Source organism: Ciona robusta, chromosome 14 (assembly GCF_009617815.1).
Source record: "Ciona robusta chromosome 14, ASM961781v2".
Lineage (NCBI taxonomy): Eukaryota > Metazoa > Chordata > Ascidiacea > Phlebobranchia > Cionidae > Ciona > Ciona robusta.
Genome location: NC_143248.1, coordinates 256,061 through 283,983, shown reverse-complemented (window position 1 = coordinate 283,983; position 27,923 = coordinate 256,061). Strand labels below are relative to the sequence as shown.

At 36.1% G+C, this 27,923-nt stretch overlaps 4 protein-coding genes across 6 annotated transcripts; 3 read left to right on the top strand and 1 right to left on the bottom strand.

Annotated features, from left to right (window-relative positions):
• The first annotated feature begins 1,609 nt into the window (after positions 1–1,609).
• On the top strand, positions 1,610–9,645 carry LOC149724638 (transcription factor HLF-like). Of its 2 annotated transcripts, none has more exons than XM_089892615.1 (7): positions 1,610–1,785; positions 5,200–5,363; positions 5,758–5,824; positions 6,949–7,451; positions 7,744–7,860; positions 8,175–8,326; positions 8,785–9,645. In XM_089892615.1, exons 1-7 carry the CDS (start codon positions 1,680–1,682, stop codon positions 8,843–8,845), a joined length of 1,170 nt encoding a protein of 389 aa, XP_089748741.1. In that variant the 5' UTR covers positions 1,610–1,679; the 3' UTR covers positions 8,846–9,645. The 2 variants fall into 2 exon arrangements, with proteins under 2 accessions (XP_089748741.1, XP_089748742.1); XM_089892616.1 differs by lacking the exon at positions 1,610–1,785 and adding an exon at positions 2,817–2,949.
• Positions 9,646–9,749: 104 nt separating this feature from the next.
• On the top strand, positions 9,750–11,867 carry LOC149724637 (putative divalent cation/proton antiporter TMEM165). The gene is made up of 5 exons (XM_089892384.1): positions 9,750–9,912; positions 10,463–10,614; positions 10,833–10,889; positions 11,340–11,520; positions 11,797–11,867. The coding sequence occupies exons 1-5, from the start codon at positions 9,750–9,752 to the stop codon at positions 11,865–11,867; spliced, it is 624 nt and encodes a 207-aa protein (XP_089748510.1).
• Positions 11,868–12,407: 540 nt separating this feature from the next.
• LOC149724636 (integrin beta-2-like) lies at positions 12,408–23,304 on the top strand. Of its 2 annotated transcripts, XM_089892613.1 has the most exons (21): positions 12,408–12,622; positions 13,407–13,536; positions 13,841–13,992; positions 14,261–14,373; positions 14,835–14,950; positions 15,369–15,552; positions 15,880–16,017; positions 16,409–16,555; positions 16,890–16,979; positions 17,316–17,450; positions 18,275–18,386; positions 18,690–18,769; positions 19,014–19,132; positions 19,334–19,446; positions 20,220–20,413; positions 20,652–20,771; positions 21,115–21,242; positions 21,616–21,740; positions 21,860–22,023; positions 22,438–22,594; positions 22,647–23,304. In XM_089892613.1, exons 1-20 carry the CDS (start codon positions 12,532–12,534, stop codon positions 22,564–22,566), a joined length of 2,580 nt encoding a protein of 859 aa, XP_089748739.1. In that variant the 5' UTR covers positions 12,408–12,531; the 3' UTR covers positions 22,567–22,594; positions 22,647–23,304. The 2 variants fall into 2 exon arrangements, with proteins under 2 accessions (XP_089748739.1, XP_089748738.1); XM_089892612.1 differs by having other exon boundaries at positions 22,438–23,304.
• LOC149724635 (uncharacterized) lies at positions 23,230–26,945 on the bottom strand. The gene is made up of 5 exons (XM_089892614.1): positions 26,481–26,945; positions 26,023–26,298; positions 25,543–25,727; positions 24,893–25,207; positions 23,230–23,451 (listed from the first exon to the last, which is right to left on the bottom strand). The coding sequence occupies exons 1-5, from the start codon at positions 26,832–26,834 to the stop codon at positions 23,307–23,309; spliced, it is 1,275 nt and encodes a 424-aa protein (XP_089748740.1). The 5' UTR covers positions 26,835–26,945; the 3' UTR covers positions 23,230–23,306.
• Positions 26,946–27,923: the final 978 nt, after the last annotated feature.

The window sequence follows — 27,923 nt, the reverse complement described above, 5'->3', positions numbered from 1 at the left end:
TGACAAAAAGGTTTTAAATCCTAGTTCGCGTAAGGGTGTGAACTATATCTGCAGCAAGCTGCGATCACAACTCAGTTGATTATCGAACTCGATGTCAATGTAAAAAAATCCACTTTCTTTAAAACGTGATTGTTTCGATAAAATTGTGCGTCATTGATTAAGATAATATAGAGTAGGGTGGGGGAAGATGGGACACCTTTATCACATAATATTTAAATATCCTGATCTTTTTTCAAACAATTAACAACGGTCTATGGGAGTCGTGAGGATACGATTTTAGATTTTTTTGAATGTTCTTTGTTTACTACTAAATGGAGAAAATAGAAAGTAAAATATATTTCGTATTCCCCCGCTGCTGCACGCTAACTTAGTCGTGAGTCTATAAACTAAATTATTATAGTAAGATCTGCAACATAACGTTAATGTAAATTTAAAGATAATTCCATGTTTGCAATTTAGCTTCAGGCAACCATGTAATAGCAGGGCGAAGCTGTATTCTGGAAACCGCATTGAGCGAAACCCATCAGTTTACTTGGTATATGTGTTGTATGTCATTACAGTTTCGGGTTATGTTACTTACTTGGAATAAATAAGACGAAAGAGTAATGATAATTAGGTCAATACTTTCTTATCAATCAGAACCAATTAATATAACTTCACAACAGAACGCCCTAGATTGAAAGCAACGACAAAGACGAAGCCTTATCGTCTAATCTAAGAAACAAAGTTATTATACTGACAAGTAGGGGCTTAACTTATTTTTATTAACATTTTTTTTATTATATTTAAACCCCCCTCCCCCCCCCACAAACAACACAAATTGCCCACGTTGGTTCAGGCAAACATTTTCCACTGCAATGCGCTGGTACCTTGTCGTGGTGCAGTGGCTACACTATATACACACGCGTATAACTACACTATACGGGTTCAAAGCTCGTCGCTGCTACCGTGGTGCGCGTATGTGTCCTTGGGCAAAATACTATTCTATTGACTAAAAGTCACAAATGTATCTTTCAAAATCCCGTTGTTGAGTGTTTTTGATCCAGAAAACAAATTAGGTGCCCAATTTTTACGCTTTCGAACCTATTTACTTGGTTTTGCCATGGCTTTGGTCTGCGGTTCTTGTAACATTTATGGTAGATTGCTACACACATGCCTTTCCACTAATATGTCGGTTTCATTGTACCGATGTAGCAGAGATTTTAACAAGAAGTTCTAGACCCAAGAACCCGCTTATAAATTAACAGCTGTCACCCAAACCCAAACGCCCGACAGAGGCGCTCTACGCTTGCATAAAGTATTTTTACATTGCGGCAATTAAGTAGAGCGCTGCAGTTATGTAGTGTCATTGATTTAAACATGAGCTGTATAGTTTTAAATTTGAATACAGGTTTAAGTAGTTTAACAGCCACATATTTTAATACAAACAGTTTTACTAATAACTAGCTAAAGGAATACTTAATTAATAAACATAAATATATTGCAGTGTCAGCTCTTATGGTAGAGTAATAAAATAATAGAGTTCGACTCTTGTTATCCATAGCGTTATAAAAAGTGAAAAGAAGAATAAAAATTATGTTCTGTACATTAACTAAGCTATTCTATATATATTACATATAACGCAACCATTTTCCAGTAGCAGTAATTAGTTAACATGAAGATATAATATTCAAGTTATAATGGAGTTAAGCGCAAGTGCAAACGATGAAGAGGAACTCTCTCTCACGCTTCAGTTCTTGTTGGAAAACCCAGCGTTGCTTGGTCATCAGGATGTAAATAATAATGGTATGTTTTGTTCATGCTTTCTTAAAAGATAAAATGTACACTGGTATTTCATCGCTGCTACGGCAAAGTGGTTAGCGTGCCTGCCTCTAACCTAGAAGTTACAGGTTCAAGGTTCACCGCTGCTACCATTCCGGGAGTGTGTCTTTTTGCAAAACATTTATAGGCACTTGTTTAACCTAGAGGTCACAAACGACTAAAGCTTGGTTTCAAAGTTGTTAACTCAGATTTTCGTTTTGTAAGGTAGTTTGTCTTATAAACTAGGCAAACCTCAACTTTTGCTCATATTATTCAATTTATTTTCTATCTGAGATTTTCCGCACTTGTGATAATGAGATACATGAAGTCTGCTTTCACTTGATGACCATTCTTGTGTTTATTGGCAGCAGTTTCCCAAAGTGCAGAGACATTTCAGAATAAAATGTACCAGTTGGTATTTTCTCATTGAAAGTAAATGAATAATAAGTAATATTTATAAAATTAACTTTAGTTTTGTCTTATCTCCCAGAGCAGTCTTTGGTTGAATTATCATTGATTTATAATAATCCCAACAACAAACAACGGTTTATATACATTCTTGATTCACCAGTTGACCATACTGCCAACAATTAAAACTTGTGCGTTTCATCTGTGCCAGTCTAATAAAGAATGAACCGCAAACATATTTTCCATAAATGGAAGAGGAGTCTATTGTACAAAACTACATATTAGGCTCATTCGGCAGAAATTAGATTTATGCCAGAGTTTGCCTATTACCCCAACACCTAAGAAACCTTATTTAAGTTTTTCATGCAATTGATGTAACTCTGTCAAACAACCACAGCACACTTAAATTACCGATATCTTTGACCTTTGGTCTGATTCCCAACTTGTTTTAAAGTGCAATACCACAGCATCTGTTATGACGGATATTTATTTTCCAATATTGATTCCACCTTTTCTTTGTGTGACAGTTGTTCAGTATTGATATCCAGTGTAAGTGTAATGTTTGTATTTGTCATAAGGTCTTCCAGTAGATATAGTTGTTTCTCTCATCATGGTACCTTATGTGAATTATCTCATTATGTTAGTACTGGTTAGGATAGTTATCTGTTATCTGAATATTTGTGACTTTAAGAGCAAGGCTGCGAACTTATAACCTGCACAAATTACACCTGATGTTGCGTGGTAATGTACAGTAACTAAAATGCAGATATATATCTGTATTATACTTGTTTTATGGACATTTTCTGGCAACAGTTTTTCAAACTTAATATTTGATTAAGTGCCATTTGCTTTGATAAAGACCAACTGAATATGACGTTAAAACATATAAATTAGCACAATTTTTGCCGGAAGAGCTAAAAATACAAGTATAAATGCAACATGTATTATGCTACTCGGTGTATATGGTGAGCATTTGGTTTAAAAATAGATTAAATGAGGTTTCAATGTCAGAAATACAGTAATGATCTGGTGCTACGAAAATGTAACAGGTAAAATCAAGCCCTACCAATTGTTTAATAACAGATCACAGATGTATATATTATATATATTTCGCGGAAATTACGTTTTTTCGTACCAGATGGGCCGTTGAAAGATTCTTTATTTGTATAATAATTTTCCAGCAAGACCAGATGTTTAAAACAGCACTGTTTAGGGATGCACATTACAGAATTTCGAATCCTTTTGTATTCGAATCTAATTACGGGATTCGGTATTTTGTTTAATGACGTTATCACACGTCATCTCATATACTATATTAACAATTTTTAAAACTTAATAATTTAAAAAAAAATTTTTGTGTGTTTGTGGGACTTTCGAGAGTAAGCGTTTCGTAACGTCTTTTCATAGCCTGCTATACGTTTCATGACGCAAAAACTACCCAATAGTACAATTTTTGATCATTTTACAACTCATGATCCAACAAGGCTGCTATGAAAGAGTCAATAAACTGACTTTTGTGGGTAAAATTATTTTTTCCCATAAATATAAAAAGATTTGAAATTCTAGATTCCGAATTTTAGATTCGAAATAAAGTATTCTAGGATATCCTAGAATACCTAATTATTCTGTAATGTGCATCCCTAGCACTGTTATGTAGGGCTGAAACATGCTATTATATCTATCCTGTTTGTTGGGTTTGAATCCTCGTAAAGTAGACTTTTATGGAATCTACACTTGTTTTTTAATGTAATTCATGGTTTTACACATATTATATTTATATCTATATAACTCAAATAACATCACTATATATTAAAGTACAGTTTAAACAAATTTATTTAGATTCAAATAACAGCATTGAACTACACAGTTTTGCTATGATGAAAACATTAGAACCATATTCAACCATATTATATATTTAGACACACTGTCACTACGACTGCTATATCTAATAGTTTGCGAATATATCCCCCACGTTACCTGCAGACAAGAGACAGCAATTATCATATTGCAGATATGGCGGGAAAATGTGCATGGATTGTTTAGTTTTGGCGCGGCGCCAGGTGATATTATATTTCCTTTCAACAATGGGTTTAATGAAGGGTTGAAACAATGGCGTTCGCTATTTGTGATACGATTCCACCTACGTGTTATGAATCAACCATGGAATTTCAATGCATTATGTAAATATGATTGGCAGGCATTATACACAAACTGCTATATATTGATATGAAATGAAAGTTTGCATCATTTTCGTGCCTTAACAGAATGAACGTTTACCAAGATAAGCAGTTTGTGAGTCTGACTAGAAACAGTTTTTGTTCAAACCAGTTCAGCCAACATAGTTACCAATACTCAGCCCACAGCTGCCAGCATTACCAATGCATGCGGACGCACCAGATGGCACCAGGTTTATGGGATCAGACAAATTATAGAAAAGAAGTTAGAAATAAATGTTCGGGTGATTCCTTACTACATGATCAATATACAAATAGATCCCGATGTTTTGTTCCATGTAATATAATTATTTCTAAATATTTCAATAATTTAGACCAAAGTGCAAAAACAGAAAGGCTGCAGACCCCATTGTTTAAGTATTTTTTTACATTTTTTTCTGTTTACTTTAAAATAATCCATAAAACCTGTCATTTTTACAGCTTAAATTTGAAAATTGCTCCGCTTAGTTTGTTTTATGTTTTCTGCTTATTACATTTATAACAGATGTTAAACACTGTTTGTCTACGTGCAACAACCGTGCTAACGGCTGCTGTTTTGACTTATAACCTATATTTTTGTTCAAGCTCCGCTACCGTATTCGGAGTGACAAATACAAGGTTTTGTTATTATATTATGAATATTAATTTATTATTTATGCAGTTAATAAAACAAAACTGCTTTAAATTAAAAAAAGTCCAAAAATCTATATTTTTATTATTACAGAATACTTTTTGTTTTATTGCAAAGTATACCATTATGCTATCATTGTTTATACAGATGAAAAATGCGAAGAAAAGTGTGGAGAAGCGAGCGAACAGACTGACCTTGCATCGGCCTACCTTGGACCACAGATATGGAACGATATGCTGTTGTCAGATGATCTGAAACTTGAACCTGTGGACCTGGATGATTTATTGAAGGAAAATGACGTAAATGGAGAGGTGAGGATTTGTAATATATTATATAGGATAGTTATTGTTAAGTAATCCTTTAACTAGTGATCGGTAAAAATTTTGATCTCAAAATGTTCCTTATGCCCGATACCGAAAATTTTGGCGAATAAAAGTCAAGAGTTTGCAGAACCGCTTTAGTAATATGCGGAACATGACTTTTATCTCTTCGAAATCTACAGTGGAAATTAGGCAAGACACTTTGCAAACATTGCTACAAGATTAGAATCAAAGGTTAGAATGGGGGCCATGTTGGTTTTAAGTAGCACCCTGGATGTTAATAAGCCAACTCTGGCCTAAAAGTCCTATGTAATATCCTGCTGCAGGACCCATATAGAATAGCTATATACACTCATATATATAATATACCCTTCATGATTTCCAGACAAGTGAGTTTCAGTTCCAGATGTCACCAGCATCTTCATGTGTTTCAACCACCAGCTCATCTGCAGGTAAATTATATTACAAAGCAAATCAATTCTTAAACCTAAATATACTATGGGGTAAGATGGGATTTAGCACTTAAGTCCCATGTTTCCTAATCATGTTTTTGACAATTAACAATATACTGGTGTGGGGCAAGATGGGATACTGTTTTATATTAGCATATAAGCCCCATATTTCCTGATAATGTTTTAAGCAAATAACAAGTACTCGAGATTGTATGTAGGAACGTTCTTTGCTGATATGTATTTTGTCATATAGGAAATACAAAATTATAATATAAGACATATATATATATATTTGATACAACTTTATACATAAGCATGAATTATATGAATTAGTAGAATTTGTTACAAAAATAGAAACTATAATTGCTTTATTTACTTGATAGATCTTACATTGTGTGTAAACCGTGTGGTTTTATATCACAATTCCACTCAATTGTTTCATTAGTGATATCATATTGACAGTTTCATGATATGTGTGTCAACACTTATAGCTCGCATTAAACTAAGTTGAGAGGTTTATTAACTACAGGGCGATAACAGAAGAATGAATTTAATTTGACCAGTTGTTTGTACTTGGGTGGCTTGCATACGCCTCAGGCATGTTAAGTCATGTTAGCGCTTATAATCACGTTAAAGAGACTCTAAGATAAATAAGTTAGACCCCAATAACAAGTCACTTATTTTAAATTCGTTCAATTTTTGGATTAAAACTGACTTATTTTTTATGAATTTTATTATTAAAAAGACGTTGTTCGCCAAATACGCATACGAACAACAATGGTACCTCGAAAAACATGAATGCTGATGAGAACCGTTAACGGGTTTGACTGCCTGATTTTGCCAGTTTCATAACCGCATGAACGATAGGCAGCAGCTTTGGCAAACTTTAATAGTCGCCGTTATTGTTACTGCTGCCATGGAAAGTATAGTTTAATCGTGTTTTGGCGCGAGTGATAAAAACTCGCAAATACCGTATTTTCCTAATTTCTGCAAAACGAAGGATGTCATCATAAACGCGGCCTCTTTAAAATCGGCGCCTCTGATTCCAAACATGTTTCATCTTACCCCAACCTACTATACAATTGGCCTAATTGTTTATTCAGGAATTTATATTTGATTTCCAGAACCTCAGGATTCGAGTCAGTTGTACCAGGACATGCCTGGACTTGTACCCGAGCAAACATTCAGTGCAGCCACATATAACCAGCAGTGGATCCACAACTCATTCAAAAGCTCACAAACACCGTTGCAAAACCTCCCCAGTAAAGTAGATTATACACAGAATGTTTACGCTAGAAGTCCAGATCACTACCCTAACTATAAGATGGAAAGCAACAAGCTTCGTGAGCAACAGATGGCAATTTACGCCGATATAATGGCGGCATCACACACGATCAATATTCCACCTTCGCCAACAATGGAAAAACAACAACAACAACAACCATCAACGTCCCATGCAACAGAAGCATCGGATACAACATCGAATGACAACCATAAGCCTCCCACGTACAAGTATAACCCCGCTCCATTGATATCAATACCACCGATTGAAATACGATTACCGACGCCGGTTAAAGTGGATTTCACGCCGAGCTCGGCAGATGTTCTTATTTCGACCCCACAGTCGGTATGAAACATAATCAACTATTTATATATTGTAACTCCTTATTTTCCATAACACACATAACAGCAATTGTTCCAACCCAGTAGTGGCCTGTTAAACGCATTCAACTTATTTATAACACATTATTTTCCACTGCATAGTTTTGCACAATAATATATCTGTGTTTATATGTTTAAAATATTTCCTAAAAATTTTTAAAGGCTTATCTGGTATGAAATAGGTTGAAAATACACCATGTTTTCATACCAGATGAATTTAGAATACGCCTGGTATCAGGGTAACAGGATATTTTCAGGAAAGTGGTGAAATCAATGAATTCAATCCATGCACACGTCAGTTCACGGATGATGAATTGAAACCAAAACCGATGGTTCGCAAATCCCGGAAAGTTCACGTTTCATCCGACAGTAAGGTACTTTCAGATAACTTGTTTTATTAACTTTTTTTTTAATTTTAAAATTTTGAGGGTTTTTTTAAATTTTAGAAATTTAACTTTTTTTCTGTTTAGATTTTTTGTTCCAATTGATGTGTCATTGTAATTTAATGTAATTTTTTTTATGAAAAGATTTTGTTTAAATTTTGAGCAACATTAAAATTTATGGCAGGAAGTCTGTTTTCCTATACATGTCGTATAAAGTTTGTATTTGAAACTTTCCTTCAAATTGATTTTTTAATGATGTTTAAAACCAAAATTGTTTGAAAACACTTTACTACCTTGTATGGAAGGATGTAAAATACTGGAATCGTCGCAATAAAAATAACGTGGCAGCAAAACGGTCACGGGAAGCGCGGAGAATTAAGGAGAACCAGATCGCGATGAGAGCAAACTTTCTTGAGAAGGAAAACGAGTCGTTGAAGATGGAAGTGGCTGATCTGAGGTGGGTTGTTTAGTCGGTGGTTGTACTTTGTTAGTGGTGCATACTTATCAATGAACATCGTATTTTATATGGGTGAGGTCATGTATAAGCATTGCCCACTTTAAAAGAGCATTGTTAATTGTTATAACATGACCCTAAAAGAACGCTGGTATTTGTTCAAAATACAACTTTTAAAGAGCGTTGTTAGATGATAAAAACAAGATCAGGGAATATGGGATTTAGATGCTAACGGTATCCCATCTTACCCCACACTACTTATTAGTAATTATTTCTATATATGTTTCATAACACACCCCTCTTGCCAAGTGTGTTTGGCAAGCCTGGTAAATATTTCAAACGTTGCGCAACAAAATAAAGTTAAAGTACAACAGGCTTGGAATCAAAATATTCTGTTTTATTTTTTATGTTTCCTAATTCTTCACCATATGCTTAAAGTAAAACATGAATTTAATCTTTAGATCTGAATTAAAGCGAGTTATGAACACACTGCGGATTTACGAGAAGGAAATCATCCACTAATGTATTGCCCTGTACAAATTATTCTGCTTTCAATCTGTTGCATCTGATCACGAAGACATGATAGTGTTCCACTAATTGTAACTTTATTTTGTGCCTACTTTTTCTGCTTTGTACAAATTATGTGTACGTTGCCACAGTTCAGAAATATGTATATATCGTCAGAAATAATGAGCTTAATGTGTTAAGAATATTAGTGACAATAGGCGCCTAACATGGGTATGCAGAGTATGCATTCATGCCCCGGAATGAATTATGATATCTATGTGAATAATCTGGCTGCACATAGTAACATGTTAATTGCTGATAACTTAATATTCCAAATACCCTGGTTTTCCAAAGGATCAGCGCTCATGTAAGTAAAACTTTCTCAGCCCAATTTATTCCATAATTTTCTTGCAATCTTTTCTTGAGTAATTGTACTGTTATAATTCCATTTAAAGATTTTGTTATAATTTATTTTAACTCTTTTTTTTTCTATACCTATATGCTTGATTAGGGTATATAATACAACAAAACTTACATGTTTATATAATTTTGTTAAAAATCTCAAGATCAAAAGTTTTTAACAACTTTCACGCTTTGTATATTAAGCTCACAGCAAAACAAGAGCCACAAAACACGGATGTCGTAAACCAATCAACAGTTTACTGAAAATGAAAATTTTTTATTTTGAATGTGAGATATTTTTTCTAAATAGGCGCCTAACTTAATGTAATTAAGTTACATTCATAACATAATTATTATTTATCTCTTTGAATACGATAGCGAAGATCCGATTAATTAATACACCAAAAAGAGCAGAAAAACGACAGTCGTTATACACTGATATAAACCACTAAAGTGAAAGTGTCGAAAAGCTGCTAAACCTACAATACAGTATGAGTTAATTCATATTGAGTCAGTTATGTCGCTTGAAGTTTTCGTCACTACGTTTGGGTTGGTAGTAACATCAGAATTAGGAGACAAAAGTTTCCTGATCGCTGCAGCCGCTTCTATGCGATATCAAAGCAAGATAACGGTGTTGTTGGCTTCGTTTGTTGCGTTGATATTTATGTCCTTACAAGCAGGCGAGTGATATGTATTGTGTCGTCATAGTTTATGTTTTGGTAGCAGTTCTAGCTCCAACTGCCCCGTGGCGAGTATCAACTTTCATGAGATTGCATTTGAATTAAATGTACGCATATAACTTGTTTATCTTTGTATGGTGGGGCAACGACAGTCGTACACACCGTGCTCGGATATTATACTTATAGTAGGGTGAGGAAAGATGAGACACCTTTCAATTTCATTTTCTTGTCCCATTTGGTAATAAACAAAGAGCATTCAAAGAATTATAAAACCGTTTCCTGACGACTCCTTAAACCGTTTTTAAATGTTTTTTTTTTTTAATGGTCAGGATATCTGGGTATTATGTGCTAATGGTGTCCCATCTTCCCCTACTATATGTTTTAACACCGAGCCCATATAGCAGTTCGTGTTTAAATATGCTACATATCGGCAAGGTCAATAACATATAACGAAAGGAGAAAATATACAAATGGAAATTAAGTCTCGACTTGTGGCGCCTTTTGCCTCATAAAACATCTATGAAAATAACAATAAAACTTTCATTCGCAGTCGTAATCGCCAATTTAACTGTTTCGTTCACACGATTCGGGAAAACGGTTTTCATCAAATACATTGTTCACATTATCCTTGGTATATTTGGCTTTGGGTTGTTACGAGATGCAAGGTTAACTACGGCTTGCGATACTGAACAATGTGACCAGGTGAATATTCACATGCGTGTATTAATTATGGTCTATGGAGAATGCGCCTAATTCACATATTTTCTAACGATGTTTTTAACAATTAACAACGATCTTTTAGAGATGATGTATTTCTGGAGGCACTTTTTACTTATTGCTAAATGGGACAAGAAAAAAGAATGAAAACATGTCCCTTCTTGCCCCACCACACAATACGTTAACTTAATTTTTTATTTTAGGGGGAAATTGAAGTTAAAAGCGAAAATGGGAACTTTTGTGTTACTGCATTTTGGAAGGTTGTATAATCTGCTTTATATTTGCATTGAATGAATGTAACCTATTTATCCTCGCATGGCGGGGCAACGACAGTTTTTATAACACGGGTGTTCTGTTTCATACACCTCGTGCCCGCTTACGAGTTACCATGAATGTAACTTTGTGGGTGATATTATGATTGACTGGTTTCAATTTATAGCCCATGATTAGAATAACGCTTACTTTTTTAGCCTTATATAGTAGGGTGGGGGGAGATGGGACACCTTTTACACATAATATCCAAATATCCTGATCGTGTTTAAACAATTAAAACGGTTTATGGGAGTCGTAACGCTATGTTTTTTAATTCTTTGAATGGTCTTCGTTTACTACCAAATGGGACGACGAAGTATATTGAAAAGGTGTCCCATCTTCCCCCGTCTTTATATATGTTGTACAATACATGTTTAAACTCGTGTTACAAATCCCAGATCTTCATGCTGACTTGTGTAGCAGAGATGGGCGATCGCTCACAAGTAACAACGTTTCTTTTGTCCACCTGCAAAGACAACGCTAGTTTACTCATTGGCGCCGCGTGTGGCTACTTACTATCGACTTTGCTTGCCGTTTACGGCGCTAATGAGCTTACAAAACGATTACCTACGAAAGCAGGTATGCTGGCGTAGAAAATAAATGTATCTTTTCGCATGGCTAGAAAACGAGTCGCTATAACGCGGGTTATCTGTTTCATACACCTCGTGCCCGCTTACAAGTTACCACGTATGTAACTTATTTATATTCGCATGGCGGGGCAACGAAAGTCGTTATAACACGGGTGTTCTGTTTCATACACCTCGTGCCCGCTTACAAGTTACCACGTATGTAACTTATTTATCCTCACGTGGTGGGAAAACGTGAGACATTGTTTTAACAAATATTGCATTACAGCGACCCTGCTTGGTGGAATCATCCTGTTATCGACATCAATATCAAATCTCATGATGTTGGAGAAATATTAATCTAACGGCGGTTTTATCATAGTATACTAAAGCGTACTATGGTTCTCTTCTGTGTGCTTGGGGTCACGAGGACTTCAGATTGACGGTATTTGACCCCTTACCCCAAACACCCAGGGATTTCTGAAGCCAGTTTACGACGCGGTCCGGTCAAGCCGGCTGGCCATATTAAACTAAACAATGTTTGTTTACTTTTATATTTTAATGCATATTGTCCCTCGCATGTGTTTTTATATGCAAATTATTAAGTCAGCTGTACGTTAAATCACAATAAATAAATACTCCCACAGCTTTGCAAAGTTACATACGTGGTTACTAGTAAGCGGGCACGAGGTGTATGGAACAGAACACCCGTGTTATAACGACTGTCGTTGCCCGCCATGTGATGATGAATAAGTTACATTAATTGATTCATTTAAGCGCAACCGTTGAGTAATAATTATCACCTGATACTCATGCATACGTTGTCTCGTGTTTCCCGGAAATATTGTGGGTGGTTTGGAATACAGGACGCCTATACGTCAGGTTATAACAACAACATATAGGTTGTGTATCCGCACACACAGGTTTGAACAACGCAGAGTTGTGCAATTGTAAAGATAGGTTACAAGTAGAATTATAATTGAAAAGAAAACTTTTTAAAGGAATATTGTTTATTTTGTTGATAATGGCAAATGTACTACTGACTATTTTACTTATATTAAGCTGTGGGTTCAGTTTTCCGAGTGGGGGGAATGCGCAAAGTAATCTGACTGACGGTAAGCATTATATATTGTATTATTGGGTAAGATAAATACCGTTAGCGCATAATAGAATTTCGTCATTGTGTTTTTAACAAATAACAAAACTCTATTAGAATCGCGGGCTACGGTCACATAAAGTTTTGGAAAATCGACTCGTGAGCGTTGTCATAATTGTAGTATTAGCTTGTTGCAGCTATAGTATACACACTGCCAGCTTCGGAAGCAATCACGCATGGCTTGAAATATAATATTAACAACCACAATTTAGCCGTAATATTTTGCCTTAATTACTTTTTGTCGCGGAAAGTTCTTTATATTATAGGAATACGGGTCTATTAATATCTTTCTTATCATTGGTGTATTACTGGTGGTTTAGTCCCGTGTATTTAGGCAGAAGTAGCTGTTTTATTTTTGACACAAGTTATCACTCCACAAGTCTACGTTATGTAAATTTTTACTGCTCAACCCCTTTGGCGACCATAGAAATTAGATATCTATGTTCATTGTTGTCGCATAATGCATATGATTGTGGCGATTTGGCGCCAAATAAATTGAATGAATGTAACTTGCTTTATCCTCACATGGCGGGGAAACAACAGTCCTTATTACACGGATGTTTGTTTCATACACCTCATGCCCACTTACGAGTTACCACGCATGTACTTTATTCTTTTTTTTATCCTTACATGGCGGGGCAACAACAGTCTTCTCTTACACGTTAATAAGTTACCATGTATGTAACTTTGTGGGTGATTGTATTTACTGTATGATTGAGAACTTTTCTTATGTTTTTAAAAAGCTGAGATCGGTAAACAGTGTTCCTCTGCACAACTATCATGCAAACAATGCATTACAACAAACCCCAGGTGTACGTGGTGCAACGACAACAGGGTACCGACAGCTATTCGCAAGAACTGCAAACTAGACAGGTATATGTTAATAACTTGTAACAGAAACAGTAGCCTAATATTTCGGATAAACAAAAATGTTATTTATAAATGTTGTTTCTAACAATACGTGGTGCAACAACCACGCTTTATAACTAACGCCATTTCCCACACCTTTTCCCATAGCTTGTTTTAACGATTTTAGCTTTTGAGGTTTGTGATTTCCTTCTGTTTGTTGTAATAATAATATGATCTTCGCTATCGTTTTTTAAGAGATAAAAGCTATGTTAAGTATGCGAGATTTGTTTAACATTTTTCCCTAAATTTTTTAAACTTTTCCCCTCAGAGAAAACAACCAGACATGCAGCGTCGGTGTCAACTCCCCACAAACATTAATTAACAAAACTATTAATGAAGAATTCACGGCAGAAAACAAGACAAATGTGACGCATCCAATACAACTGAGACCACAGGAAATATCATTGAAACTGAGAATAGGTTTGTCATGTTTCATTTTTTCCAAAAGGGTTTGAATTGTTTATTTATTGTGTGTTTTAATAACTTTCACTTTGCTGTTGATTTCCTTTTTTTTGGTTGTTTTAAATAATATGATCTTCGCTATTGTTGTCGAATAGATAAACAATAATTATGTTTTATAACTTGCAAGATATAGTTTCCCCATTGGTTAGGTGCTCGCCTTTAACAAGTATGTTCTCATATAATTATCTGTATCCAATGTTCAATATTATGTTTCCTCAACCACCAGGCCAACCAACCAAAGTTAACATCACGTTTCATAAACTTATTGACTTCCCACTTGATTTGTATTACGTCATGGACCTTTCATTATCGATGCGCGACGACCTTGCCCAACTTAAGGTAGGCTATCAAGTATCAACATTATTAATTTATATAGGGGCTGTTGATAGTTAATTAATGTATAAATGTAAATTAATTAATAAATAAGGACTTTGTGTAAAATTAGTGAAATCTTGGCGGCCCCTGAAGTTTGCTACGTTACCCCAGTTTAAGAAGCCCGGTTCAAGAACAAGTAGAATGTCTGTTAATGTTAACGACATGCCAAACTTAAACAAATGAAGTTTTGCTGTTTTGTGTATCACATCTTATCACATCTGTTTATTACTAAAGTGCTGCAACCTGCAACAAAATGTAACTTTTTATGACACTGGTGTGCCGAGGTACATAATTCAGAGGGCCAACATTAAATTGCACCTAGTATGTTTCTATAGTTCATTAGTTTACGATAATATGTATATTGCATTGCATTAGTGTATATTTGTATAGAAATATTTACTTAATTAAGCAATGTTTGAACTCAGATTCTTGGTAGTTCTTTGATTGATGTTCTTCGTAATGTTACCGTCAATACACGACTTGGGTTTGGAACTTTCGTTGATAAAGTCATTGCTCCATTTGCTTCAGATAACAAATACATGTGAGTATTTACCTTTGTACGGAACAATAACAGTCTGCTCATAACCTAGAGGCCAAGTTCAAAGCTTGATGCTGCTACCATTCTGGGCATTTCTGTTCTGGGCAAGACATTTAAACGCAATTGCTTCAAACTAGTGGTCACTAATGAGTTGTCAAAAAATTGATACATACAGAATTAAAAAATAAACAATCACCCACTAAATTACAAGTGGCAACTGGTAAGCGGGCACGAGGTGTATAAAACAGAACACTCGTGTTATAATGACTGTCATTGCCCCGCCATGCAAAGATAAATAAGTTAAAGTTACATACGTGGTAACTTGTAAGCGGGCACTAGGTGTATGAAACAGAACACCCGTGTTATAACGACTGCGTTTACCTGGCATGCGAGGATAAACAAGCTACATTCATCCACACAGAGTTAAGGACGCTTGTGATTCAGTGAGCACAACATGTGTTGAACCCTTTGGTTTCCACCACCAACTCAAGATGTCATCGGACACCACCAAGTTCAAACAAGCTGTTGAAGAAACCATCATCTCCACCAATATTGATGAACCGGAAGGTGGTTTTGATGCCTTGATGCAAATAGCTGTGTGCCAGGTGGACATCTTGCTTATTGTTGTGTTTTTGTGCAACAACTACTCATATATTAATATGCGCTGAACCTGCAATTTCCTACACTGCATTAATTAGTAAACATTACAACCAAAAATTTATATTGTTTTTGCAGGAACTATCCCTGCCTCCCCTGTGTTTTAAAAACTTGGCTTCTATGGTTTTAACTGGCACTCTTTCCCACCTTTTATCCATAGCGTGTTTTAACGACTGTCAAATTGATGTTTCTCCCTCTTTTCGTTTTTAAACCTTATAATTCAGCGTGCTTTGCAACCACTTATGCATATATACTAGCTTAAAATTCTTCACAAGGATATTATTGGTTGGAGGAAAGAATCGTTAAAAGTCGTTTTGTTCACGTCGGATGACTCGCCACATATTGCGTTGGATGGGAGACTAGTTCGAATTTTGAAACCAAATGATATGAAATGTCACATGGACTTAATAAAGGTTAGTACGCAATGTTAAGTTATAGAAAAACAAATTAAATGCAAAAACACCCCTCTGTTTACTGTTTAGGTTGTTTTAGTATCTAACACTGTACACTACATTATATGAGTCGTGTTTTTAAGCAAACTTTTCTTCCAATTCCAACTTGATTTGTTTAAATTGACTCAACATGAGTTAACTTATACTGTATTGTAAGTTTAGCGGCCAAGCTTTAATTGACACTTTTATTCAAATAGTTTTTACCCGTATAGAGTGTTTTTATTTGTCGTTTTGCTGCTAATTCCCTTCTTTTCGTTGTTTAAATTGCTAAGATCTTTGTTACTGTATTCGAAAGAATAAACACAAATTTATGTAAATAAATGGTAACTAATTTTATGTTTTAATTCCCCAGTCCTCTGACCCCAATAAGCAGATATGGGAATATACAGAAAGCAAAACACAGGATTACCCATCACTTGGCCAACTTAAACATGTACTTGAACAAAATAAAGTTCAAACTATATTCGCTGTCACACAGAAAATGAGGTCGATGTACGAGGTATTTATGTTTAACTTTATGTGGTAGTTTTGTGATTAAATAAGAGACTGACGGTGCCATTAAGGACAAATATATCTTTAAATCAACAATTGTTTGGACTTGATTTTTGTCTGTTACGTCAAGTTGCGAAGTTTAGTCTTTCAACTCTTTTTTGATTACCTCTACCTAGTTTAACAATTGAAAAACAATATCCTTAATATTATATTTTAATCTGGTTTTAACTGTTGAGTTCGACTACTTTATATTTATTCTGTTTGTTCATTGTATAATATGATATTTGTTATGGTTTTATATTATGATGTGTATAGGTTGACACTTCAACATTTCGTTGCAGGATATTCACTCTCTACTTCCCAACGCGCACATTGCAACGTTGAACACAGATTCGAGCAACATTCAAGACATTATATCAAGCTCGTATGATGTAAGTTGTTTGTTATGAATGTTTCAATTTTATTTTTTATTTTACTTTTATACTCATTACATCCTATGGGCTGTCGTGTTTATATTAAAAGCGTCCAGAAAATCCGTATTTTATAATTTTTTATATACAGTAGTGTTGGGAAAGACGGGACACCCTTTCATTCTATTTTCTCATCTCATTTGGTAGTAAACAAAGAACATTTAAAGAATTACAAAACCATAACTGTACAACTCCTATTGACCGTTGTTAATTGTTTAAAACACGATCAGGATATTTGGATATTATGTGCTAAAGGTGTCCCATCTCCCCCACCTATTATATATGATGTTCTTGCAGAAAATTCGAAGTCGTTTTGCTTTCAATAAACCGACTGCAGTTAAAGGTTTGGACATCAAACACCGAGTGTTGTGCCATGGAACGGATACTTGGTCAACCAGTTTGTTGTGTGAGAATACTAAACAAGGACAAGAGGTTGGTGTTAAAACATTTGGTTATTTTTACATTGAATGAATGAATGAATGTAACTTCTTTATTCTCGCATGACGGGGCAAGGACAAAATACTTGTGTTATAACAACTGTCCTTGCCCCACCATGCGAGGATAAATAAGTTACGTATGTGGTAACTTGTAAGCGGGCATGAGGTGTATTAAACAAACACCCGTGTTATAACGACTGCCGTTGCCTCACTATGCGAGGATAAGAAAGTTACATACGTGGTAACTTGTAAGCGAGCACGAGGTGTATGAAACAGAACACCTGTGTTATAACGACTGTCGTTGCCCCGCCATGCGAGGATAAATAAGTTACATACGTGGTAACTTGTAAGCGGGCACGAGGTGTATGAAACAGAACCACCGTGTTATAACGACTGTCGTTGCCTCACTATGCGAGGATAAATAAGTTACATACGTGGTAACTTGTAAGCTGGCACGAGGTGTATGAAACAGAACACCTGTGTTATAACGACTGTCGTTGCCCCGCCATGCGAGGATAAATAAGTTACATACGTGGTAACTTGTAAGCTAGCATGAGGTGTATAGCACAGAACACCCGTGTTATAACGACTGTCTTTGACTCATCATGCGAGGATAAATAAGTTACATACGTGGTAACTTGTAAGTAGGCACGAGGTGTATTAAACAAAACACCCGTGTTATAAGACTGTGGTTGCCCCGCTATGCGAGGATAAATAAGTCACATACATTTAGCAATCACTGGGTTGTACTAATTATTTTTCTTGCGTTTAAAAAAAGCTTTTATTAAAGCATTGATGATGCCGTATCATATATTGCAGGTTATAATAGAACTGGAAATCACTGCAAATGAATGTCCATCAAGTGGGAGCCAGACGGATGTAATTAAAGTTACTTCCGATCAGATTAGTGACGTGGCCACCATTAACGTGGGTGGGTACAACATTATGTAACTTGTTTATCCTCGCGTGGTGGGCAACCACAGCCGTTATAGCACGGGTGTTCTGTTTCATACACCTCGTGCCCGCTTACAAATTACCACGTATGCAACTTATTTATCCTCGCATGACGGGGCAACAACGATCGTTATAACACAGGTGTTCTGTTTCATACACCTCGTGCCTGCTTACAAGTTACCATGTATGTAACTTATTCTGATTAGAATTTTACCATATCTTTATTTAATCTCATTGTATGATCTTTATTTAATCTCATTGTATACTCCTTATATTACAGACTACCATTGTAAATGTAGTTGCGAGGATGAAATAGCTTCGAACAATCGATCTCTATGCAGCTTCAATGGAGATTTCTTGGTAAGAACTTGAATAAACAATTAATATAAATAATAAAATATCCGGTGTCGTGGCAAATTGGTTAGCCCGCCTTCCCCTCAGAGGTAATGGGTTCAAGGCTCGTCGCTGCTACCATTGTGAGTGTATGTGTCCTTGGGCAAAGACGCTTAACAACTATTGCTTTAACCCAGCGTTGACTAATGGGTTTTCTTAAAACAACACTAGTGTAATAACTTTAATGATAACTACCAATATTATGATACAGTGTGGAATGTGCAACTGTGACAGTGGTCACACAGGATCGTATTGTCAGTGTGAAGCAACAACAACTATTAATATGAATGTGAACTGTACTGACCCTAAATCACCAAACGGGATATGCAAGTATAAACATTTGATTTGTGGATTCTTTTCACATCTTTTCTGTATTACTGCATAGATAATTAATCCATAGTGTTTTTCACTTGAAAATTATTAGATGTTATTTTAAAACAATAAACGTAAAAAATAATGGTATTTCATAATATAAATTTAAAAATTTGTTTTTTATAAGCAGTAAATTTAAAAAAGAGTTATTTTCGACAGTAACAATGGTATGTGCGACTGTGGAGAATGCATATGCAGCCCGTCATACAACGGAACATTTTGTGAATGCAGTTCTACTGGTTGTCCTTCTGCAAGTGGAAGCATGTGTGGTGGTAAGCTATGTATTGATGATGGTCACTTGGTTATCCTCGCATGGCGGGGCAACGACAGTCGATATAACACGGGTGTTCTGTTTCATACACCTTGTGCCCGCTTACAAGTTACCATGTTTGTAACTTATTTATCCTCGCATGGCGGGGCATGACAGTCGTTATAACACAGGTGTTCTGTTTCATACACCTCGTGCCCGCTTACAAGTTACCATGTATGTAACTTATTTATCCTCGCATGGCGGGGCATGACAGTCGTTATAACACAGGTGTTCTGTTTCATACACCTCGTGCCCGCTTACAAGTTACCATGTATGTAACTTGTTTATCCTTGCATGGTGGGGCATGACAGTCGTTATAACACGGGTGTTCTGTTTCATAAACCTCGTGCCCGCTTACAAGTTACCATGTATGTAACTTGTTTATCCTTGCATGGTGGGGCATGACAGTCATTATAACACGGGTGTTCTGTTTCATACACCTTGTGCCTGCTTACGAGTTACCACGTATGTAACTTGTTTATCTGTTCTATTGACCTCAAGTGATTGTTTTTATGTACGGCTGACAATTTGGACAACGCATTAGTGACCACTGGGTTGGAGCAATTGTCATTAAGTGTCTTGCCCAAGGATACATACACCCACAATAGTAGCAGCCACCAGCCTTGAACCCAATACCTCTGGGTTGGAGGCAGGTGTGCTAACCAACTGTGCCATGGCGCCAGAACAAGTCTGGATTCTGTGATTAATTAGACTTCACGATTATCATATTTCCAGGTTCTGATAAAGGAAGATGTGAGAATTGCTACGGCAACAAGCAGTGTGTTTGTAACACCAACGATGGATGGTATCTTGACCAATCAGGAGAGTGCACATGTAATAATCGTTCATGCATGGCAGCGGGGAGTAACGTGACATGTTCGGGTCATGGCACATGCGACTGTTCTACTTGTACCTGCTCCGAAAACATAGTAATTCATAATTAGGTTATCATATATGTAATTTGTAAGCGGGCACGAGGTATATGAAACAGAACACCTGTGTTATAACGACTGTCTTTGCCCCGCCATGCGAGGATAAATAAGTTACATACATGGTAACTTGTAAGCGGGCACGAGAGGTGGTTTTCAGACTGAGGACAAATAAGTTACTTATACACTAGGAAAACCTTATCTACCAAATACATCACTTATTTATTTCTTTACCCAGTTATACTGGGAAGGAAATCATTGCAACCGATGCATTCACCCCGCTTGTAACTTACTTAACATAAACGCAACATGTGATGATGAACAACTACAAGCGTGCGCAAAGTGTATTTGTTACAAGGTTGGTATATTTATACGATGTGCTGCGAGTGCATGCTAAGGTTGTACTGGGTTATGAAAAAACTGTGGAAAAGAAGTTTTGGGAATATAATAATTGCTTAATATAAAAAAGATCAAACTTCTTAACCTGCCAACACCTTTTTTTATTATTTATTAGTAATACCAAATATTCATTTTACTTAAATACATGCCCTGAATGTTATGGTCTATCTGTGGAGATTTTTTACAGTGGCGTACCCAAGGATGGATAATACTTGAGATGTCTTACTAAATCTTTATTGCCCACTAAGTTAAGTTACTTTTATAGTAAGTATTTTTAATATATGTTTGCATTATTCATACAGGCTGAATCAGATTGTAAGGAAGTTTGTCTGGATAAAGATATCCGAACACGCGTGTTGTCTTCTGTTGCGCAATGTGACAAATGTAAAGAATCGTATACAGACGCGTGCAAACATTGTTTAAATGATGAGTAAGCATTAATGGATAAGACACTTATTATTGGATTTGGTTGGAAGATTGACGATGCCATTAATGCGATATATATAACAGTATAGAACTTGTTGGTCATATATTTCATAGCATCGGGTTCAAAGCTTGACGCTGCTACCATTGAATTTGTGGGCATACGTGTTCTTGAGTAAGATACTCAAAAGCAATTGCTCCAACCCAGTGGTCACTAATGGCTTGTTTAAATTGCTAGCTATACAGAAAATACAATTACCCACAAAATAAGTAGTAACTCATAAGCGGGCACGAGGTGTATGAAACAGAACACCTTTTTACCCCTAAATTATGCGTTAGATTAAACAATCAAGTGATTTAACATTCCATTCTTCTAACAGTGATCGACACGACCCAGTACATTGTCAGGTGAGTGACGGCCAATGTTCGGTCACCTACAACATATTGTGGCATCCATCGCTTAAAACATATTATCTGCTCGTTAAATCAAGGAACTCAGATCTTGGTAAATATTTTTAACTACGAGAAAATTTAATAAAATATGTGATTATATTCAATCAAATATACATCTTAATTATAGTCCAAAGAATATATAAGGAATATATCTGGTTGCTTTTGTTGCAGATTGTGAATACCTGAACCCGTTGATCATAGCCTTGCCAACCATTGGAGGCGTGTTGTTGACCAGTATGATCGCGTTACTTGTGGCAAAAATATTGAAAACAAATTACGACAAACGGAAATATGAGGAGTTTCAAGCGGATGTCAAGAAAAGTAAATGGACAGAAGTGAGTGGTTGTTGGGTTTTGATTGTTAGAGTTTGGTTTGTGCCACTGATAGGTTGCCATCAGCCATACAGAAAAAAAATTTCCCACAAAGGTACATACGTGGTAACTTGTAAGCGAGCACAAGGTGTATGAAACAGAACACCCATGTTATAACGACTGTCGTTGCCCCGCCATGCGAGGATAAATAAGTTACGTACGTGAACGTGGTAACTTCATAAAGCAAGCCACACTTAATTAAAATATACCAAACAATAACTTTCTCTTTTTATCGTTAGGATACGGTAATATGATTCTAAAATATTCTTTGTTTTTTACTAAATGGGACGAGGAAAAGAATGAAAACGGGTCCCATCTTGCCCCACCCTAATATATTTTAAAGTATATTCTTTCAGCATCACTTAATTATTCTTGCAGTCGAACAACCCAATCCACCGTGAAGCGAAACAAACGTTCGTTAACCCGAGATTTATTGGAAACATCGATGATCTTTCCCCCAGCTCTACAAATACGCATGAAGAACTTGCAAAAGAAATGCAAATATAAACAACTGATATCAAATGTATACCCTAAGGTAATTCTGCAAAAACGTAAAATTAAAACAGCCTTAAAAGTGAACTTAATAGGATGTCACAAAGTAATATGAAGCTAATTGTCTAAATAATCCAAAGTGATGGAACACCCTTTACCTTTTTTTCTCGTCCCATTTGGGACGTTTATTTATAATGATTAAACTTTATCAAAAAGTTAGAACATTGAATTGTAATATGTTTTTAACTCAAAGCAAGTTTTAATAACTGTCTTTTTGTAATTATGTGTGTTTTCCTAATCTTTACTGCATAAGTTTATTAAGACAAAACGTTATTATTGTGACATATTTTTTGTATTATCTTTGTAAAACACAGTATGTATTGAACTTTCTTGATTATGTTGCTTTATTTTCCCCTTTTGACCGTAATGTCTGCTTGTTTAATGTTATTATATTGTATATAGTAGTCTTGTTTAGTGTTTTTTTGACTAGTTATTTTTATGGGCTTACATGAATACTTAAAAGCTTGTTTCCAAATACTCAATAATATTCTAGATTTGTTTTTGGTAATTTATGTTCTTTGGATTAGTTACCACGTATGTAAATTTGTGGGCGATTATTTTTTGTTTTTTTATTTATAAACCATTGGGCCAGAGATATTTTTCTGCTTGTTCAAAGAATTATTTACATAACTATTTATTTTTAAAGAAACGCATTTACAATAACGCCGAAATAAAATATGAACAACAAATCTTTTTCAATGCAATTTAGTTTTGCGTAAGTTTCGATGTGTGCTCGATGGTGGTGTCCGCCACTCCTCGTTGAAGTAACGATCCTCGTAATGTTCCCACTTGTTGGAGTCGTAACTCAACCTGATGTCGCTCAGGTCGCCGATCGAACATCTGTTGGAAGGATTGAATTAGAAACGCTTTTAAATTAAATGCATTTAACTTATTTATCCTCGCATGGCGGGTCAACGACATTCGTTATAACACAGGTGTTCTGTTTCATACACCTTGTGCCCGCTTACAAGTTACCACGCATGTAACTTATTTATCCTCGCATGGCGGGTCAACGACAGTCGTTATAACACAGGTGTTCTGTTTCATACACCTTGTGCCCGCTTACAAGTTACCACGCATGTAACTTATTTATCCTCGCATGGCGGGGCAACGACAGTCGTTATAACACAGGTGTTCTGTTTCATACACCTTGTGCCCGCTTACAAGTTACCACGTATGTAACTTTGTGAGCAATTATTTTTTGTATTGCTGACAGTTTTTAGCCAACTCATTAGTGACCACTGGGTTGAAGCAATTATGGTTAAGTGTCTTGCCCAAAGGACACATACGCCCACAATGGTAGCAGCATTGAATTCGTTGTTTTCAACGCAAACGTTTCTACGTTTTAAAATTAGCACGGAGCCAAATGTTGTCACAATATGATGCGCTTATTGTTATTTTTACAAAATCGGAATTGTTATTCTGCAATGACGTGTTAGAACGCGTGGGGTAAGATTTTAAATTAACCCACATCGGCGCCTAAAATCTCACCAAAATAGAGGATTGCAAATTTATTAAAAAGCTCCACATGAGTTAAACCTGACAAGTTTCGGTTGTTTGTTATTAAATTGGTTCAACTGTCACAACACCAAAGGTTTCATCGATTTTTTCGATCTGCCTTCTATTGTGACGTCACATGCGCCACATTGCATTAAGCCCTTAAGTCGAACTGAAAAGCTTTGGTTGTCCCTTATTAGAGGACTTTATTTAAAAAGTCGGAAAAGCTGACTTTTTGTTTAAGCGAATCAATACCACATTGACAAGTTACGTTACATGTGAACTTGTGGGGTAAGATGGGTTACCGTTGCCCCACGTAATATCCCATGTTTCTTAATCGTGCTTTGAACAATTAACAAAACCCTTTTAGAGTCGTAAGGATATGGTTATATAATTCATTAAATATCCTATTTTTACTACCAAATGGGACGATAAATATGAATGAAATCACGTCCTATTTTCCCCAACTATCTACCTGTTTGTATACCATTATTAATATTTGTTTTTATGCATCCTATATATATTTAACCGGTACGTTGGTTATATTAGGCGCATTTTAGTAAACCATATTTAGATCGGAGGGAAATTCCTTCAACTCTTGTTTAGTTTGTGACGTCTCGCTTATAAAATCTGCTTTTCGCTCACCTTTAAAGGTAATTTTCAAAACGAATGTCCGCGTTTTTTGAAAAAAATATACAGCGGGTATCAGGGAGACCTAAGGAATATTTTGAGACCAAAATTTTTCATTGGTCACCAGCGGCAGCAGGAATATTTTTAGTTTCACCTTTTATCAGCAGTTTGTTGCAGTGTTTCCATCACTCGTTTCTCAAACGCTGGGGTCATCGCCCCCTCTCTACGCTTCAGTGAGCCGACCAATGAGGTGAGAGAAGCGGATCGAATTTTCAAAATCCGACAAATCTCGGGTCGGTTCCTTTCAACAGTGGAGGGCGTGAGACTTTGCGCTCGTTGTGCCGAATGGAGGAAGTTGGTGTACTTGACGTTATCCACTGACGCAATCTCCCACGGCGTGGCACCAGTCACACAATATATAGCAAGGATAGCCAGCGACCAATTGTCAGAGGCGGGGGATGCGATGTACCTTTGTAGCCAAAACATAAATCACTATTTTTTTCTGCAAAAACTATACAGAGAAACTTTTATGAATAAAACAAGGAAGAAAAAAGCATCAACAGCAAAACGACAGTCGTTAAAACACGCTATGGGTAAAACCTACTTTTGTTAAAAATCTAAATAAATACTTTTGACAAGTTGAAGTGTTGAAAAAAGCGTAGCTGTTAAATCCAATATGAAATAAACAAATATGAGTTGTAGTTAATTTAAACAAGAAAGATAGTTGCCAACTGAATGGCTATCATTAAAACACGCTATGGGTAAAAACTGCTTAAACAAGAATGTCAATTGAAAGCGATGTACCTTGTAGCGTTTACTAACTCTGGTGCAGTGAAAGCTTGTGAAAAGATTTCCGAGTTTAGTTCCCTTTTCATGTCGCCCACTGTATACTCATGAAACTCAGTCGGCGTGCAAGTGTTTCTACGTATTGAAGATGGCCTTCTTTTTAGGGGGGAGTTGTTGGGTGAAAGACAGACGCTGATGTCTTCCTATAACATAAGCATAACATATCTAATTAAATATACAGTTAAGGTGATGCCTACGCAAACTAATTGTAAGTCTCTATATGTGATTACAAGCCCCAAACTCCAAATCCTTAAAAAAATATTATATATATTATAGCTATACACATTTTTATGCGTTTATTAAACATAGTAGGGTTGGGTAAGAACATGTGATGGTGTTAGATGTAAATGCTAACGGCATTCCACCTACAAAGCACTTTTCACAACAAATTATTCGGGGATTTTAAAAGAAAGCACTTTATTTTAAATTGAACTTTACCTCTTGGTCGATTCGATCCAGATTTATTGAAGGTCGTCGCTTACGTAGGAATGACGTAAAGTGACGTAAATGATGCCGCCATGACGTATGTTGGGAGCCATTCATGCTCCCTGGTTTGGAATTCATTTTCACGCACGATCCGATATTGTGGGCTTTGCTGAAGTTACATAGCTTAATGTTGCATCGGCTTGTGCAAGACATGAGTATATTCTCGGGTCGCAAGTCACCGTGTATGATGTGGATCGTGTCGTGGAGGTAGCTTATGACTTGGTGAAGCTGGAAGAATAAATGTAACTTGTATATGTGGGGCAATGTCCCACTTGATAGTAAACAAAGAATAATTACAGATTATAAGATGCCCATATATCCTCACCGAAAATATGTGGTAACTCATAAGCGGGCACAATGTGTATAAAACAGAACACCCGTGTTATACCGCAATAACTTCCACAACTCACTTGCCGCATGATACACTTCGTAGCTTCATCTGGAAGTCCTATATCCTTCACCACAAGATGTCGCAAGTTACCCTCCATGACGTATTCCATGGCATACTGGTAGCACGTGGTAGATGATGGCAACACCCCCATAAACCTAACTATGGCAGGATGGGAAGATACACGCATATGGCATGTAATCTGTCGCTCAAAAGTCTCACGGTCTCGCATGGAAACTCTCTTGGCCGCCAGGTGTGTGCCCCGTTTCACATCTTGTACCAGCAGTACCCCTGTGCCGTATCTTCCACGTGAAAGCTCCGTTATTGGGTGAAGGTGTTCGTAACCTTTGTACTCGTATGCTTTGGATTGAAACATCTTTATAATGCTGGGGTTAGCATCCACGCTTTATCTGACACTTTTGTTCAAGTAGATTTTACCCGGTGCGTGTTTCAACGACTGTCGTTTTGCTGCTAATCTTCGCTATCGTTTTCTAAAAGATAAATAACAAATTATGTTATTAGTTTTTCGAATCTCCTATCTTTATAAAACTAGTAAATTTGTTATAATGCAGTATATACATAGAGACGTATACCATGCACTGCGTTGACTGTCCTTGTATTTTATCCGACTTTAAAAAAATTAAAATGTATTCAAATAACTTTAGTTTCATAATAATAATTATTTTCCGCGTCTGACTTTATATACTTATATTACTGATTATAATTAAAGCACTTAAACAATTCAACAATTCTATGAATATTTAATTCAATTCTATGGTATAAACATTTGAAAGTCATGTGTTCAAAAAGTTTTCTTGTTTAGTGTCTTAACACCCGGCACCTGACACCAACTCGTCTTTTAACAACGTGTAACAACCTTCTATACCGACCCTCACCTATATATACATGTAGATACAACTGCGTAACAATCCCCTTATTTAACCGCCACACGCGTTTGCAAGCTGCTGACGTCATGTTTTGCGCACCCGAGGTAAAAAATCATTGAAAATCTAGTTTTTATCGAATTTGTCAAAATCACACCAATTTTCCGCCTACCTGCGCGCAAAGAAATCAAAGTAAAGAAATTGAATTAAAACCGAAGAGTTTGAACCTCGCGCGGCTTAATTACTCCGCGGGATTTTTTTCTTTATTTTCTCCTTTCAAGAACTCGTATCGATTGCGAAGTGAAATCAATACTCCAACAAACATCTCCTAGAAGAATTAACCAAGAAATTAGAACCGCGAGACATGTGTGCATGCCTAATTAGTGTATACCATGCCGATGCTGGAACATATAATGGGGTGGGGAAGATGGGACAGCATTTCCGTCCAATTTTTCGTCCCATTTGCCAGTAAACAAAAACATTCAAAGAATTATAAAAAAACGTGCCCTCAAGACTTCCATAGGCCGCTTTTAATTATTTAAAACAAGATCAGGATATTTGGACATTATGTGCTACAGCTG

Coding starts and splice junctions, on each gene's coding strand:
- LOC149724635 (XM_089892614.1), bottom strand. CDS start 26,834: ATGTTTCAATCCAAAGCATACGAGTACAAAGGTTACGAACACCTTCAC. Junction 25,728..26,022: donor TGGATCGAATCGACCAAGAG/GTAAAGTTCAAT, acceptor CTTATGTTATAG/GAAGACATCAGCGTCTGTCT. Junction 25,208..25,542: donor GAGTTAGTAAACGCTACAAG/GTACATCGCTTT, acceptor TTGGCTACAAAG/GTACATCGCATCCCCCGCCT.
- LOC149724636 (XM_089892613.1), top strand. CDS start 12,532: ATGGCAAATGTACTACTGACTATTTTACTTATATTAAGCTGTGGGTTC. Junction 12,623..13,406: donor GCAAAGTAATCTGACTGACG/GTAAGCATTATA, acceptor GTTTTTAAAAAG/CTGAGATCGGTAAACAGTGT. Junction 13,993..14,260: donor ATCATTGAAACTGAGAATAG/GTTTGTCATGTT, acceptor CTCAACCACCAG/GCCAACCAACCAAAGTTAAC.
- LOC149724637 (XM_089892384.1), top strand. CDS start 9,750: ATGTCGCTTGAAGTTTTCGTCACTACGTTTGGGTTGGTAGTAACATCA. Junction 10,615..10,832: donor ATACTGAACAATGTGACCAG/GTGAATATTCAC, acceptor TTTTTATTTTAG/GGGGAAATTGAAGTTAAAAG. Junction 11,521..11,796: donor ACGATTACCTACGAAAGCAG/GTATGCTGGCGT, acceptor ATTGCATTACAG/CGACCCTGCTTGGTGGAATC.
- LOC149724638 (XM_089892615.1), top strand. CDS start 1,680: ATGGAGTTAAGCGCAAGTGCAAACGATGAAGAGGAACTCTCTCTCACG. Junction 7,452..7,743: donor TTATTTCGACCCCACAGTCG/GTATGAAACATA, acceptor GGATATTTTCAG/GAAAGTGGTGAAATCAATGA. Junction 7,861..8,174: donor ACGTTTCATCCGACAGTAAG/GTACTTTCAGAT, acceptor CTTGTATGGAAG/GATGTAAAATACTGGAATCG.